The sequence below is a fragment of the Balaenoptera acutorostrata genome, chromosome 3 (genome assembly GCF_949987535.1).
Source record: "Balaenoptera acutorostrata chromosome 3, mBalAcu1.1, whole genome shotgun sequence".
In the NCBI taxonomy this organism is placed as follows: Eukaryota; Metazoa; Chordata; class Mammalia; order Artiodactyla; family Balaenopteridae; genus Balaenoptera; species Balaenoptera acutorostrata.
In genome coordinates this window covers 95815480-95831471 of record NC_080066.1, presented here as the reverse complement: position 1 = coordinate 95831471, position 15992 = coordinate 95815480, and the positions used below count along the sequence as shown (strand labels likewise).

At 37.9% G+C, this 15992-nt stretch overlaps 1 protein-coding gene and 1 long non-coding RNA gene across 8 annotated transcripts in view; one reads left to right on the top strand and one right to left on the bottom strand.

The window, feature by feature from the left end:
• LOC130707647 (uncharacterized) overlaps positions 1 to 3756 on the top strand; it is a 53788-nt gene extending 50032 nt beyond the window's left edge. For both annotated transcript variants that reach the window (XR_009007645.1, XR_009007644.1), the window contains exon 4: positions 3047 to 3756. This is a non-coding gene — a long non-coding RNA (uncharacterized LOC130707647). The remainder of the gene's footprint in view (positions 1 to 3046) is intronic.
• The window catches only part of EXD1 (exonuclease 3'-5' domain containing 1), a 74947-nt gene that overhangs the window by 32999 nt on the left and 25956 nt on the right, over positions 1 to 15992 (bottom strand). For 4 of the 6 annotated variants that reach the window (XM_007180371.2, XM_007180370.2, XM_007180372.2 and 1 more), the window contains 5 exons: positions 11008 to 11112; positions 10845 to 10925; positions 8762 to 8905; positions 7521 to 7712; positions 2009 to 3116 (listed from right to left, as the gene is read on the bottom strand). In XM_007180371.2, coding sequence (XP_007180433.2) covers positions 2457 to 3116; positions 7521 to 7712; positions 8762 to 8905; positions 10845 to 10925; positions 11008 to 11112 — 1182 coding nt within the window. In that variant the 3' untranslated portion in view covers positions 2009 to 2456. Of the gene's footprint in view, positions 1 to 2008; positions 3117 to 7520; positions 7713 to 8761; positions 8906 to 10844; positions 10926 to 11007; positions 11113 to 15992 lie in introns of those variants that run through there. The other 2 variants (XM_057543718.1, XM_007180373.2) reach the window with 2 other exon arrangements.

Below are 15992 nucleotides of genomic sequence, written 5' to 3'. Positions count from 1 at the left end.
TATTAAAATTCTATTGTGTCATGTTAGGCTTTATCAAGCTCACAGCCAGATTGGAGGCAAAGCTGCTGCAATGATTTTTCATACTATAGTTGAAAGAACACTGAATGGACCAAGAAGTAAGAAACACTGGTTCTATTCTCAGTGCAGCACTTTTCTTCAGGGAAGTCATTTAACTCTGTTTCCTAATTCCCAAATTAAAAGGATCAGATTGCTTGTGAGAATGTCTAACTGCAGATCATGTACAGAAAGGTCAGACCTGAGTAGGACAGATGCAGGAATTCAGTGTAGACTGAAGCAAGACTCCCAAGAGTTTGGGAAAGCAGGCAGTATGGTTTATAAACTCTCAAATAGAAAAATATAGAGTAAGAACTCAACAATTGGTTGGGTCAAGAACCAAAGATTTTCCAAAATTCTGAGCAAAATTTAGATAAGAAATCTAAGTAATGGCACAGAACACTAGCAACAGGGCTTGAATAACCCAGGGATTTTTTTTCACTCTATCCAGGAAAGGACAGAAGTTCATGGTTGGATCTGAGCACATGGAATTTAGGTAGGCAGTCCAGGCTAGAATGAGAATATGGAGAAAAATGCAGTTCCAGTTATGTGACCGTTTCACTAAGAAAATACTGTGATGAAACCCGGAAGGCTCATTTAGTTCTGAGAGTCAAAGTACTTCTCAAATAGCAGTGTCCAATAGAACTTTCTGGAATGATGGAAATGTTCTATATGTGTGATGTTCAATATGGTAGTCACTGGGTACATGAAACTATTGAGTACTGGACATATAGCAAGTGCAACTGAGGAACTGAATTCTTAATTTTATTTCATTTTAATCAATTTAATTTTAAATTTCAATAGCCACATATAGCTACCATATTGAGCGGCACAGCAAAGGTCCAACAGAATCCTGTTGTTCTTTATTAGTCACAAAATACATAACGAAAGAAGAATCCTTTTTTTAAATATGAAGAACATCACATTTTTCTTTGTAGCCTGTATATTTACATGTATGTATGTATAAAAATTGTGTGTGGTATGGTTCCATAAGAAGCTAAATCAATTCTATGAATTTCACAGAAATTCATGCCCTTTCCAGAGTAAACCTAGATTAACCACTTTCCGGGCTCAACCTGAAAACACATTCACCCAGGATGAACCAGAAACCACCTTGGCCTCCAATGACCTTCTAAACTATGGACAAAGTGAGGGACAGCAACTGCAGGGCTGAGCTGACTGCTCTTAGTCCTGCCTTCATCTTAAGCTTAGACCAGATCTGGGCTCTGGGATTTGGAAGACACAGCTGTTCTTTCAATGGTACTCATGATAGAATCAATGAGCAAAGACAAGGATGTTCCTAATTATAGACTGTCCCTGTCTCCCCTAAGTAGTAGAGGCCTGTATAACGGTCAAATTGCATATTTCTAGGGAATTCCCTGGCAGTCCAATGGTTAGGGCTCGGTGCTTTCACTGATGTGGCCCAGGTTCCATCCCTGGTCAGGGAACTAGGATCCCACAGGCTGTGCAGCGCCGCAAAAAAAAAAAAAAAAAAAAAAAAAAGTTACAGATTTCCACTAGATTCTAGACCTAGAAATCCAGACACATTCCAATTTATTCCTACCCTGACCCAATGAAGAAAAGTGAGAGATAACCTAATACCAAACAGGTTTACTGGTTATTATACACAAAAGAATGAGCAACTTGCAAGTATTCAACATAAAAAGGGCTCAGTACAGGCTACCTTCCTTTCACCCTAAGAAGGCATACCAACTCCAGGCCAACAGAGTGGAATCATACTTCAAGTTTACATAATAGACATACTCTAAAGAAGGCCCTGCTTTGTTAGGGAAATGGACAAAACTCTCTAAAAGTAAATGGAATGAAAAGAAATTAAAACTGGGATATTGATTCCTGTAATAACATAAACTATTATTTGTCTATGACATAAGACAGACCAAACATTTAAAATTCAAAAATAAAGTTAATATTTTTCATCTTTATTGAGGTATAATTGACAAAGTTAATATTCTAAAAAGGGAAAAAGTACAGGTAAATTTGTCAGGTACTAATATTTTTAAACTTATGGCTAAGAGTTTTACCAACACCCTTCAAACCAGAAAAAACAACAAAAAATTTAAAGTATAGATTCTTCCAGACACTAAATCCAAAATTTTTCCCTTCTTCAAATCCTTTAAACCCGAATTATGAGAAATAATTCAGTCTGGCCACAGGGAACATTTCTACACAGTGACATAATCAGAACATTTACTTCTTCCATTATTTAACTTATTCATTCCCATCCTAATCAAATTCCAAGAATATAGGAGTAAGCAAAAGGATATAATTTCCCCCAAAGCCTGTGACTAATTTACAACACAAGAAACTTAAGCACTGAGGAAGGCCTTGATGGCAGAGGAAATAAGCCACCTTTATTGGCCTCAAGAACAAACTGCAGATCTCTAAGGCAGATTGGGAGAATCTGGATTTATCCAGGAATCAGTCTTCTCCAAAGCTGGGCAGGGAGGAAGTGTGGGAAGCACAGCTTTTCTAAAAGGATGAAAAATGTCACTTGGAGACACTCCGGTTTCCTGAGGAAGGGAAGGAGACACTAAAACATCTTGTTTTGTACATTTTAGATCTTCCTTGTTTTCCACCATCAGTAACTGTTCTATCTCCTCTTTCAAAGATAAATTTGTCTGAAACTCTTGTTTAGGTATCTTGAGGTATGCTTTTTGAGTTATTCTCTGGTCCTTTAACCCCTCTGACTCAGGGCAAATTTGTTTGTTACTGGAATCTTCACTGACTTCTTCCTTTATGGGAGGTAGATGTTGAGGTTCCGCTGTGGTTTGCTTACTCTTAGATTCTTCTTTTAGCAAACTTACATCCTTGTGAGATGTAAAATTTGGAGGTTTATCTAGCCTAGAATTTTTACAGAGTAAGAAACCTCTTACTTTTCCCTCTTTCCCTGCTGTCTCTGTCATAGATTTCTTTGGATGTAGCACTGTCCTTATTAGGAGTCCCTGTGCATTTACTCTATATTCTTTTGCAGCTCTCTCTCTGCGCTGTCTCTGGAAGTCCTTGAGCTGAAGCAGTTCCTCTGGGAGCTCCATACATGTACGCTAAGAAAAGAAAATGAACACAAGTCTACTATAACTAAATTTCTGAATATGGTCCTTAAAATCACTTTAAAATCACTTCTACTACACTTAGTATTTGGCAAGCAAGGGTCTATTCAAATGTGTTCTTATAGCACCCTCTAGTGTCTTCAACTATAGTAGTACTATTTTTCAAGTAATTTAAATATTTTGAATCCAATTTTGTGTGTATGTTGTGCATGTGTGTATGTATAAAGATTATACAATGAAAAATAAGGGTCCATTCCAACCTCGCCCCAACTGCCTTAGCAGGTGCATCCTCTAAAAAGCAGCTTCTTCTGTAGCCTCCAGAGACAGTCTTTGCATATATGATCCCTTACTAAATATTTATCTATTCATTGGATTACATTTTTCAATTTTTATTTTCCCCCAACTTTTTACTTTGATAACTCTTTCTAAAATTATTTTATACAAATGGTTACGTAATATCATATAGTCTTCTTCTTCTTGATTTTTCCAACTAAAAAATCTGTCTTGGAGATTCTTCCATATTGGCAATTTTAATGGCTATATGGATATACCATAGTTTGTTTAACCAAACCCTTGTGGATGGATATTTGGGTTGTCTTCAGTATTTTGTCATTACATAAATGCTACAATAAAGAATATATTAAGAAAATTCCTCTTTGTTACATGAGGCAAATAATTTTTCCTAGGTTGCTTGCCCTTTGACTTTGTTCACAGTATTTTCGCCATACAAAATTTTTAAAGTCATATTTATTCATCTTTTATGAGTTCTGAGTATTTCTGTGTTGCATAGAAAAGCATTCCCTCATACAACTCAATAGCAAAAAAGCAAATACTCTTAATTTAAAAGTGAGCAAAGGACCTGAATAGATAATTTTCCAAAGACATTTAGATGGCCAACAGGTACATGAAAAGATGCTCGAAGTCACTAGTTATCAGGGAAATGCAAATCAAAACCACAATGAGGTGTTACTAACACCTGTTAAGATGGCTATTATCAAAAAGACAGATAACAAGTGTTGGTGAGAATGTGGAGAAAAGGGAACACTTATATGCTGTTGATGGGAATGTAAATTGATGCAATTTACATTCCCATGTAAAACAGTGGAAAACAATGTGGATGTTCCTCAAAAAATTAAAAATAGAACTATTATATGGTCCAGCAATCCCACGTCTGGGTACATATCTGAAGCATATGAAAACAGGATCGCAAAGAGATACGTACATTCCCTTGTTCACTGCATCATAATTCACAATAGTCACAATATGTAAACAACCTGTGTCTATCAACAGATAAATGGATAAAGATGTGGTGTATATACACTATAAAATACAATATTCTGTACAACAGAATATTTTTCAGCCATAAAAAAGAAGGCAGTCCTGCCATCTGCAACAGTATGTTTGAACCTGGAGGGTATTATGCTAAGTGAAATAAGCCAGACAAAGACAAATACTGCACAGTATCACTTATATATGAAATCTTAAAAAACAAAAACAAAAACAAAAATCTGATTTCATAAAAACAGAGAATAGAATGGTGGTTCCCAGGGGCTGAGGGAGAGGAAAATGGGGACATGTAGGCCAGAGGGTACAAACTTTCAGTTATAAGAAGAATAAGTTCTGAGGATCTAATGCACAGCATGGTTACTGTAGTTAATAGTTCAGTATTGTATACCTGAAAGTTTCTGAGAGTAGATCTTAAGCATTCTCACTACATAAAAAAAGTTAGCTATGAGGTGATGGATGTTAGTTATCTTGATCTTGATAATCATTCCACAATGTATATCAAATCATCACGATGTACACTTTAAATATACACAATTAATTTTGTCAACTATTCCTCAGTAAAGTTGGGGGAGGGGATACATTCCCTACCGTGACATCATTTTCTTTTAATACTTTAAAAAAATATTTATTTATTTACTTACATATTTAGCTGCGCTGGGTCTTAGTTGCAGCACATGGGATCTTCATTGCCGCATGTGGGATCTAGTTCCCTGACCAGGGATGGAACCCAGGCCCCCTGCTTTGGGAGTGCGGAGTCTTAGCCACTGGACCACCAGGGAAGTCCCAATACTTTTTTTCCAATACTTTTATAATTCTAGTTCTTACATAAATACTTGATCCACGGGATTTATTTTGGTGTATCGGAAAGAGATAACAATCCAACTCTGATTCTCCTCCCCCACAATGGTTAGTCAATTGCCTGAGGCCATTTACTAAATGCTTATCTTTTTCTCATTGATTGGAAATCTTACCTTTATCCCAACCATTACTGATATATATGAGATCTATTTCTGGGTTCTCTATTGCATCGATCTGCCTATACATGTACCACTCATATTTAGTGCAGACATATAATATGTTTTAATATCTGACAGGACTATGCTTATTTATGCTTATTTATCTCTATAAACACTATAGTCACAGTTTGCCAAAGTAATTATGGCTTTAGCATTTTTCTTAGAAGAAAGTTAAATTTAAAAGTTAATTTAGGGGGCTTCCCTGGTGGCGCAGTGATTAAGAACCCGCCTGCCAATGCAGGGGACACGGGTTCGAGCCCTGACCCGGGAAGATTCCCACATGCCGCAGAGCAATTAAGCCCGTGCGCCACAACTACTGAGCTTGCGCTCTAGAGCCCACGAGCCACAACTACTGAAGCCCGCGCACCTAGAGCCTGTGCTCCACAACAAGAGAAGCCACCGCAATGAGAAGCCCGCGCACCGCAACGAAGCGTAGCCCCTGCTCACTGCAACTAGAGAAAGCCCGCGCACAGCAACAAAGACCCAATGCAACCAAAAAAATAAATAATAAATAAATAAATTAATTTTTTAAAAAAAGTTAATTTAGGAATAACTGATTGCCAAAAATACTTAGTGTCCCCATTCATTTAAGTCCTCTTTTACGCCGTTCAGTAATACTTTAACATTTTTTTCATCTCTATATTTCACATTTCTTGTTAGGTTTATTTCTGGATAATCTATTTTTTGTTACAATTATAAATGAATTTTTTCCCCCATTATATTCTGTAGTTGTGTATAGGGATATAGGAAAGCTATTAAGTTTTATGTTATATTTGTACCCATTTTACTAAACTGCCTTTTTGTTTGTGGCAGTCTTTTTTAATTGATTCTCTTCAGTATTCAGGTATATCACAGGCAAGTCATCATTCCTATTCCTCCTGTTCAATTTTTATAGTTCATCTTTTTTTTCTAACCTCACTGGCTAATAGCTTCAGAAACTACTAAAGTAGTGGTGATAGTCACCATTTCTGTATATTTCTTGATATTGATGTTCCCAATCAAATATTAGGTAGTCTTCTTGCCTGAGATATATGTTTTATCATGTTAAAGTACCTATTCCAACTTTAATCAATAATGTATATAGAATATTATCAAATTTTTTTCAGCAATAAACAGTGAGAGCAAAATATTAAAAAGTTAAAAAATTGTCCTTGGCTTTACAGTGATAAATGAAAAACATTAAAATTCTCCAATCAAACAAACTATGAAAGGATTTTTACATTGCTCTTTTCTTGTTAAACAGTGAGAGCAAAATATTAAAAAGTTACAAAATAACTTTTTCAGCATTTATGAGATAATCATAAGACTTTCTTGGCCCTAATAAAATACAGAATTTAATATAATATTAAATATTAATAAGTATTAATATAATATTAAACCATGCTTGTAACTAGAATCCAGAGACACATTAATAGAAAAGTATAACACATCTAAGTGGAGTTTGTACCAAAAATGCTATTATTTTATTTAGGATTTTGCATCAGTATTCCTAAATGAGAATTGTTTACAGCAGTAGCCTATGAACTTTTAATGTAAGGAGTCAAATAGTAAATATTTTAGGCTTTGTAAGCCACAAACATGGCTTTTGCATATTTTAACAATCCTTTAAGACTGTAAAAATCATTCTTAGCTTGTGAGCTTTACAAAAATAGGCCATGGGCCAGATTTGGCCTAATGCAATAGTTTGCCAACAATGTAAGTTTTCTTATATTGTGCTGGCTTCATAAAAACAACTAATGAAATTTATCCTTTCTTTGAAAGATATATTTACTGGAAACATAACAGTATTGTGAGAAAATTGGTACAATATTTAAGAAAAGAGTTAGGACTTCTAGCACATCAACTTTTAGTTTTATTGAAATGCACATCACCAGCTGCATCATATGAAATAAATGTCAGTGATCATAAAAAATATATATATATTGTAAAAAAGTGCTTAAGGAGCTGAATTAAGCCCAAGCTACAGCCGCTTCAAGAATATTTATCATCAAGTCTGTTGAAAGAAATTTGGTGCAGCTGTGAAGAGTGGGTATCACTGTGGCCCCCACGAGGACGCAGAGGTCCTGAAAACACAGCCACAGAGAGTGGCACCTACCTCCATGCCTCCCAGCCAGTCTGCAGACCCTTCTCGGTAGATGTTTAGGTACCCGTCCACCAGGGTAGTTAGATCAGACATCATTTCATCTAGGAGTACCAAGCGAAGGGGGAGCAGGTAGGTAGCTTCCAGGGCCAAAATTTTTAGCAAAGAGGGTGAAAGAGGTCGTGTGAACCATAGTTCTGGGTTTTCCTAGAGACACCAAAACAATTTTCTCTGAATAGTAAGCAAATCTTTAAAGAAAATAATGGTTTATCTAAGTGCTGTTTAACTTAAATCACCATTACTGTCATTTTCTTCAATTATTACCTTCTACTTTCACACTATGGCTAGCCTTCTGAGAATATACACACATGTACATACACACACTTATTGTGTGTATACAGTGAGTGTGTGTATGTGATGGGGGAAAGATGTGGGGAGGGAGGGAAGAAGAGAGAAAGAGAGAGAGATTAGGGCTTCTCATTCAAAACTGGAGGCAGGGGCTTCCCTGGTGGTGCAGTGGTTGAGAGTCTGCCTGCTAATGCAGGGGACACGGGTTCGAGCCCTGGTCTGGGAAGATCCCACATGCCGCGGAGCAACTGGGCCCGTGAGCCACAACTACTGAGCCTGCGCGTCTGGAGCCTGTGCTCCGCAACAAGAGAGGCCACGATAGTAAGAGGCCCACGCACCGTGATGAAGAGTGGCCCCCGCTTGCCACAACTAGAGAAAGCCCTCACAGAAACGAAGACACAACACAACCAAACATAAATAAATAAATAAATAAATTTAAAATATGGAGGAAAAAAAATCATTAAAAAAACATGACTTGATGTCTAAAAAAAAAACTGGAGGCAGCAGGACTGATTAGATTATATGGCCAAAATTGCAGCCAATACAGTCATGACCTAAGTTTGCATGCAAGGCTATTAGAAGCTGAAGAAAATCTATCTTACTTTGGGAGAAATAACTGGCATGATTTTTGTTCCACTGCCTTAATCCAAATTCCCAATAAAATCCCCACTTGTCCAACTTGAAAATTTATTTCAGAGTACTTTTTAATTGATAACCAACAAATCTGGATGCTGGCTTTTTTCCACTTGAGACCACAAACAAACTGTTCCCATTTGGAACAACTAAGATTTTGGCAATGTTCATACACTTACACAGCAGCTGTCATTTCTCTATATAATATGCTGATAATCCCACTCACAAGACACTTGAAAATATTAATGTTATATGGGGCATAAGTTAATACTCACCCGAATCCGTTTTTGTCTCTCTTCCAGAAAGGAGAGATGTTTAGGGGCTATTTTAAGGTGTTTGATTAAACTCTCCTGTAAAGTACTAATGCAGTTTGGAAGAAAACCGCCTGTTTCCATGGAAAATTGAAGGACATCTGCTACCTGTGGCATTAAAAAAAGACAAACAGACCAGTCTGTAGGATATATACAGAGAGTTATCTCATGACAGAAATAGCAGAAATACATTTAGAGAAACATCTTTAAATACCATTTTTCCCAAGGACCCACATGATAGACAATGCCATTAGAAAATTTAAAGTTGTTAGGCTATCTTATTCTGAAAAATTCGAAAAAAAAAAAAAGAAAAAGAAAAAGGATCACCCAATTTTAATGTGTCCCTGTCTATTTTCTTTTCCACTTCTTTTATTTGCCTGCCTTATGGTTATTTATTGCTCTTTGGTGCCTTCAAGGAATGGGGAAAGGAAGATAAAATTAAAGAATTACTTCTACTTATTAGCAACTCTGGTAAAGTTTTGGTAAGGAAAACTAATAAAATTAAGAACTGAAATCATTATTTGTCTGTGTGTGGTAGGCTAAATAACGGCCCCCAAATGTATCCACATGCTAATTCCTGGACCTGTGAATGTTATCTTAAATGGCAAAATGGACTTTGCTGCTGTGATTAGTTAAGGATATTGAGATAGGGAGATTAACTTGAATTATTCAGATGGGCTCTAAATGTAATCACAAGTATTCTTATAAGATGAGGCAGAGGGAGATTTTACTACAGTCAGAAGAGAAGGTGATGTGATGATGAAAGCAGAGACTGGTGCACTCTGAAGATGGAAGGAGCCACAAGCCAAAGAACACAGGTGAAAGATGAAAAGGCAAGGAAACAGACTGTCCTCTCAGAGCCTCCAGAAGAAGAAACCAGCCCTGCTGACACCTTGACTTTCACCCAGTGAAAATGATTTCAGACGTCTGACCTCCAGAACTGTAAGAGAGTAAATTTATGTTTTAAGCCACAAAATTTGTGGTGATTAGTTACAACAGCAATAGGAAACTAATACACTGTGTTAAAGGAAGACAAATTGAAATAATTCTGAATTCCTGCTTCTTGTACTATGAAAATCTGAAAAGAAAAATATGGAAAGATATGCCAATGTCTTCATTAGACAATACATACGAGGTCTAATCAAGAAGCCTGATGGCCTCAAGGGAACAATGAGCAATTTTCTTACATTTTGGAGTAAGCATAGAAGCAATCTCTATATAGTGAATGCTCTTGAAAGAAGACCCAAAGGAACATGTAAACAAGAGAAGTGGCACAAAGTTCATTATAAGCAGATACATAAAGAGCAAACTAAAACCACATACAATAACATAAAGTTGAACTTTTAGGAATTTCTGTTAAAAAATAATTGGCTAACTCATTATTTTAACCCCTCTCCAAAGGCTCTAGGTTTATATATTCAAGATCTCCCTTTCATGGCATTAACCTAGAAGACTAGAAGAACTTAAAGAATACATAATGAAAACTAGTGGGTTTATGGCTCTCACAGCCAAACCAGAAACCCAGATCTAGTATAATCTAGGAATTTCTCATTTCTCTAGGTCCTTTAGATCAGAGAAAAACCTCTTATCTTCAGGCTATCTGGGGCCAGAATAGGCTTTGGGGGAACATCTAGGGCAACCTGCATCCCTGAGCTAGATGCCAATTAGCCATTAGCCTTAACTGATACATATGTGGTAAAGGCATAGACATGACTGTCCACCTCACAGTAAGAATCCATGTCAGATTTCCAAATGACCCCAAAATTGTTTGAGTTTCTGAATGCTACAGAGTATGGAGCTTGCTTCTTATTTGAAAATTTCTGGAGCAAAGTGAAGGGAAAAAACCCTAAATAATTATAAGTAACTTTTCTCCAGTACTTCTTCAGTGCACCAAATGTTCTCACATATTGTACAAACATCTTACATGAGAAGTGGGCAGGAATGAGGCACACACAAGAAGACTTTCAATCATTCATCAGACAAGGCCTATTTTCTACAGGAGCTATATACACTGCATTGATTCCAGTGTTTCCCTGCATGCACGTACCTGGGTGTCAAAGACATTATTCAGCAAAATTCCATACTGATGAAAGAGGCAATCAGAAAGCCAACGACAATCATGGATAACCTAAGGATTCAGAAGACAGAGACAGAGTTATTAGAACCTGGCTGTTATTCTTATCAGCAGACGAATCAACTTACACACTCACCTTCAAAATTCTCTTGTCTTCTAATACCATCCGAAGTCCATTGCTGAAAGCACGACTTCCCAGAAGGAAAATGTCAAATAAGTAAACTCGGCTATTTGTGGCCACCTACAACAGACCATCCAGACACACATAAGAAAGAACTAGGGAAGGGGGTCTGAGGATCAAGAAAGGCATGTGAAAAATATGTAACAGCCTCATCTTTAAAGTAAACAATAGGCACTCACTGATTCTTAGGGAAAACAGGTTTAAATTTACCTTAAGTAAAAAAAACCAAAACACAAAAACACTATCACTGTGATTTTCAAAAGGAAAGAAAAGGACAAGCTAGTAGTTTAACCTTTAGCTTTTTTTTTTCTTTAATGTTTTATGTCTCACCTGTGGCATTCTAAAATCCAGGGATTATAGGTTTAAGGGAAATGAACAATATTTCACTCTCAATAACACAAAACGCTATTTCTCTGAGTTCCATAATACGCATGATTGTCTTGGGTGTTACATAAAATTACTCATAAGGGAAGATCCCTGTCCTCTAGCAGTTTAAAACAGGCAACAAATACACTGGCACAAATGGTAGGATGTGAAATACTGTCATTTTGATCAATTTTATACAATTATAAGTATTCTAGGTTGTTTCTGATCATAAAAGTCACGGAGGCCGTACAGCTGGATAATCTACTGAATCAAAGAATGAAGGCAAGAACAGATCCAAATAGGTCTAGACAGCCAGCCACAGGACAGTCAAATGCCATCTTTGTCATTTCAGGAGCTAACTATTGATACAGCTACAATTACCAGGCCTACCAGGCACCCATTCTCAGATCTTTCACGTTGTTTGCCAAAATTTGACACCTGAAATAGTCAATCCCAATCTACCTCTTTAACTGTAAAAATTGAATAGACACATTGTAGAAGTTTGGAAAATAATTCTCCGCTAGACTGTAAACTCTGTGAGAGAAGAGGTTATGTCAGATTCACCACTCGTAGCTGAAGCAACCACTAGAACAGAGCCAGGCACGTGGACGGCTGTCATCCATCTCTTCAGTGAATCACTGCGTCATGCCACACAACACCCCCTTCTGTTTTTTCATATAAAAGATGTATAACACTCTAATAATATGCATTCAAATCTATATCCCACTTCTTCTTTTCATAAACTTTCAAACATTTTTCTATGCTGCATTTGTCATCGATTTTGACAGTCACATAAGATCTATCAAATGTACTGTAATGTCTGCTACTGTGAACTAAGTGGCTTCTGATTTTTCACCACTATAAATGATGCCAAAATGAATAGGTTCTCATGGAAATTTTTCTTCATGTTTTGAACTATTTAGGATAGATTCCCAGAAACAGCCCTGAGAAGTAGGCCAAAGGACAAAAAAACCTTTAAGACTCTTAAAAAATATTTGCTACCTTAAGACATAATATTATACCTGAAAATATCTGACCACAGATGAAGGTTAAACATTTAAATAATTTAAAGTTAAAGAAAAGCAGTGGGAGGGACTTCCCTGGTGGTGCAGTGGTTAAGAATCCACCTGCCAGTGTGGGGGACACGGGTTCAATCCCTGGTCTGGGAAGATCCCACATGCCACAGAGCAACTAACCCCGTGTGCCAGAACTACTGAGCCTGTGCTCTAGAGCCCGTGAGCCACAACTACTGTGCCCATGCACCACAACTACTGAAGCCCATGTACCTAGAGCCTGTGCTCTGCAACAAGAGAAGCTGCCGCAAATGAGAAGCTTGTGCACCGCGATGAAGAGAGTAGCCCCAGCTCACCGCAACTAGAGAAAGCCCGTGTGCAGCAAAGAAGACCCAATGCAGCCAAAAAAAAAGAAAAGCAGTGGGAAATACTGACAGAAAGAAAGCAGATTAGAAAAAACAGAACAAAGACAGAAACACAAAATGAAAATAAAGGTTTAGGAATTAAAGGTGCTAGATACTGAGGAAAGTGAGGAGCTGGAAATAGAGGGATAGGCTGGAGGTCTGTATGTGAAGAAGTAAGCCTCCAAGTTATCCCTTCCCACTCCCACGGAGGACAGAAGATATATACTCTGGATAAATCCAACAAGAGAGGCTCTAGGGTTGGCAATATAAGATATAGAAGAGGGCAGAGGTTTGGTAATGGACTGAAAAATGAGTCTGCACACAATTGTGAGCCTCCAGAGCTTTTCCCTTGTAGCTTCCAGCTTGATACCACCAGCCTGTATTGGAACAGGAGGATAGAGGGCTCCAAGGAAGATGGCTTCAGGACAAAGATGCAGCACAGATTATCAGGATAGATGTAAGCATGTGAAAAACTACATTGAGGGAAAAATGTGGGAAGGCTTCGTCACAAATGAAAGGAAAACAAAGCTAGTAAGATGAGGCAATTATCAATTCTATGAAAAACAAAAAGTTGGGCAAGAAAAGAAACAATCTTACTGGCCCAACAAGGAGCAATGGTTACATAGCCATAATCACATATAGCCTGAATCCTGTCTTAACCAAAAATTGGGATATAACTTCCCCCCAAAAAAACCCAAAAACACTAATTTGAAAACATACATGCACCCCAATGTTCATAGCAGCATTATTTACAATAGCCAAGACATGGAAACAACCTAAGTGTTCATCAGCAGATGAAGGGATAAAGAAGATGTGGTGTATATATACAATGGAATACTACTCATCCATAAAAAAGAATGAAGTTTTGCCATTTGCAGCAACATGGATGGACTTGGAGGACATTATGCTAAGTGAAATAAGTCAGACAGAGAAAGAGAAATACAGTAGGATATCACTTATATGTGGAATCTAAAAAATACAACAAATGAGTGAATATAACAAAAAAGAAGCCGACTCACAGATATAGAGAACAAACTAGTGGTTACCAGTGGTGGGGGGAATATAGGGGTGAGGCAGTGGGAGGTACAAACTATTGGGTGTAATATAGGCTCAAGGATGTATTGTACAACATGGGGAATACAGCCAACAATTTTGTGATAACGGTAAGTGGAAAGTAACCTTTAAAAATTGTATAAAAGGGCTTCCCTGGTGGCGCAGTGGTAGAGAATCTGCCTGCTAATGCAGGGAACACGGGTTCGAGCCCTGGTCTGGGACGATCCCACATGCCGCGGAGCAACTAGGCCCGTGAGCCACAACTACTGAGCCTGCGCGTCTGGAGCCTGTGCTCTGCAACAAGAGAGGCCGCGATAGTGAGAGGCCCGCGCACCGCGATGAAGAGTGGCCCCCACTTGCCACAACTAGAGAAAGCCCTCACACAGAAACGAAGACCCAACACAGTCAAAAATAAATAAATAAAAATTAAAAAAAAAAAAAAAAAAGCTCAGAGGCACTAGGTGTTTCCTCTTAAAAAAAAAATTGTATAAAAATAAAATCTTTTAAAATTGGGATATAACTAAATTGGGAGGCTCTAGGGAGGTGTGGGTGCTATAAGTGAGCAAAATCTTTGTTTAGCATAATAAAAGTTAATAATTTGTAAAACTGATGAATAAAGAGAGAGCAATAAGCATATTATCAAAAAACGAAAATAGACACATTTCAACATGTTAAAAGTAGTTGCCTCTGTACTTTTTTGTGTCTGGTTCCCTGGTTTTTGAGGCTGCTACCAGAGGACACCCCTTGATGGCATGGCTCTGGTGGCCAGGGTGGCTTGTATTCCTGGGTCTTGTGGGACTGTGGCAATCGGAGGGACAGTTCTTGGCAGGCTACCACCCCTAGAGCACTGCACAGACAGTGGACTGGGGCACACTCTCCAGTCTTTCTGTGAAGGAGGGCTCTTCGCTCATCCTGGAGCTTCAGCCTGAGGGGCAGGCTTCAGGATTGGTACACATTAGTGGCCTATGGAGCTGCTCTCAAGGAACATAAGCTGTGGACTCCATCTTGACGCTCTCCCTTGCTCCAGTTCACCTATATCACCCAGAAAAGAGCTTTGACACTCATCTGGAGCCCTGATTTCTGCAACTGCTGCTCAAGGGACACCTCCAGATTGCCTGGCTCTGGTGGCCAGCAAGGTTTATGCTTGTGGTCCCACAGGAATGTACATATTTGCATACTTAAAAAACTGATGCCTGAAGGTCTCACTTCCAGTCACCCTGAGTCTATGTGCTGAGATCCTCCCCTTTAGGACACTGACAGGTCTTGGCACATCCTGAACTACTGGGAGCTATTAAAAATATAATAGGCTGCTTGGACAAGGCAAAGAGGTTTGAAAGACAACCAGGAGCTGAGGCAGGGTTGAATGACAAGGTTCATCTCCTACATGAGGCCACTCCTTAAACACTGGGAGGAGTGGTTGTTTCATCTACTATATAGAAACCAACACAGAGAGTCAACCTCAGGAAAAAAAACTTAATGAAATGGAGATAAATAATTTACCTGATAAAGAGTTCAAATAATGGTCATAAAGAAGTTCACCAAACTGGGGAGAAGAATGGATGAACACACTGAGCACTTCAACAAAGAGATGGAAAATGTAAGAAATTACCAAATAGAAGTCACAGACCTAAAGAATATAATAATTGAACTGAAAAATACACTAGATGTGTTCAATAGCAGACTAGATAAAGCAGAAGAAAGGATCAGTCAACTCAAAGACAAGGCAGTGGAACTCACCCACTCAGAGCAGCAAAAAGAAAAAAACAACGAAAAAAGTAAAGACAGCTTAAGGTCTTATGGAACAGCATCACATGGACTATAACATTTGCATCATAGGTCTCCTATAAGGAGAACGAAATGAAAAATGTAAATGAAATAATGTTTGTCAAAGTACTTTGTCAACTGTAAAGTGCTGTACACATGTACTTTAACAACCTTGTTACTGGATTCTTAAAAAAAAAAAAAAGCACCACCTCTGAAGAGAGAAATGGAGTGAGGATTTTTCTGTCCTCATAAGCCTTTTAGCATTTTTTTTTTGCTTTTAATACATAGGGCATGTGATACTTTGATTTAAAAAATTAAACATACAAGTCCAAGGACCTGG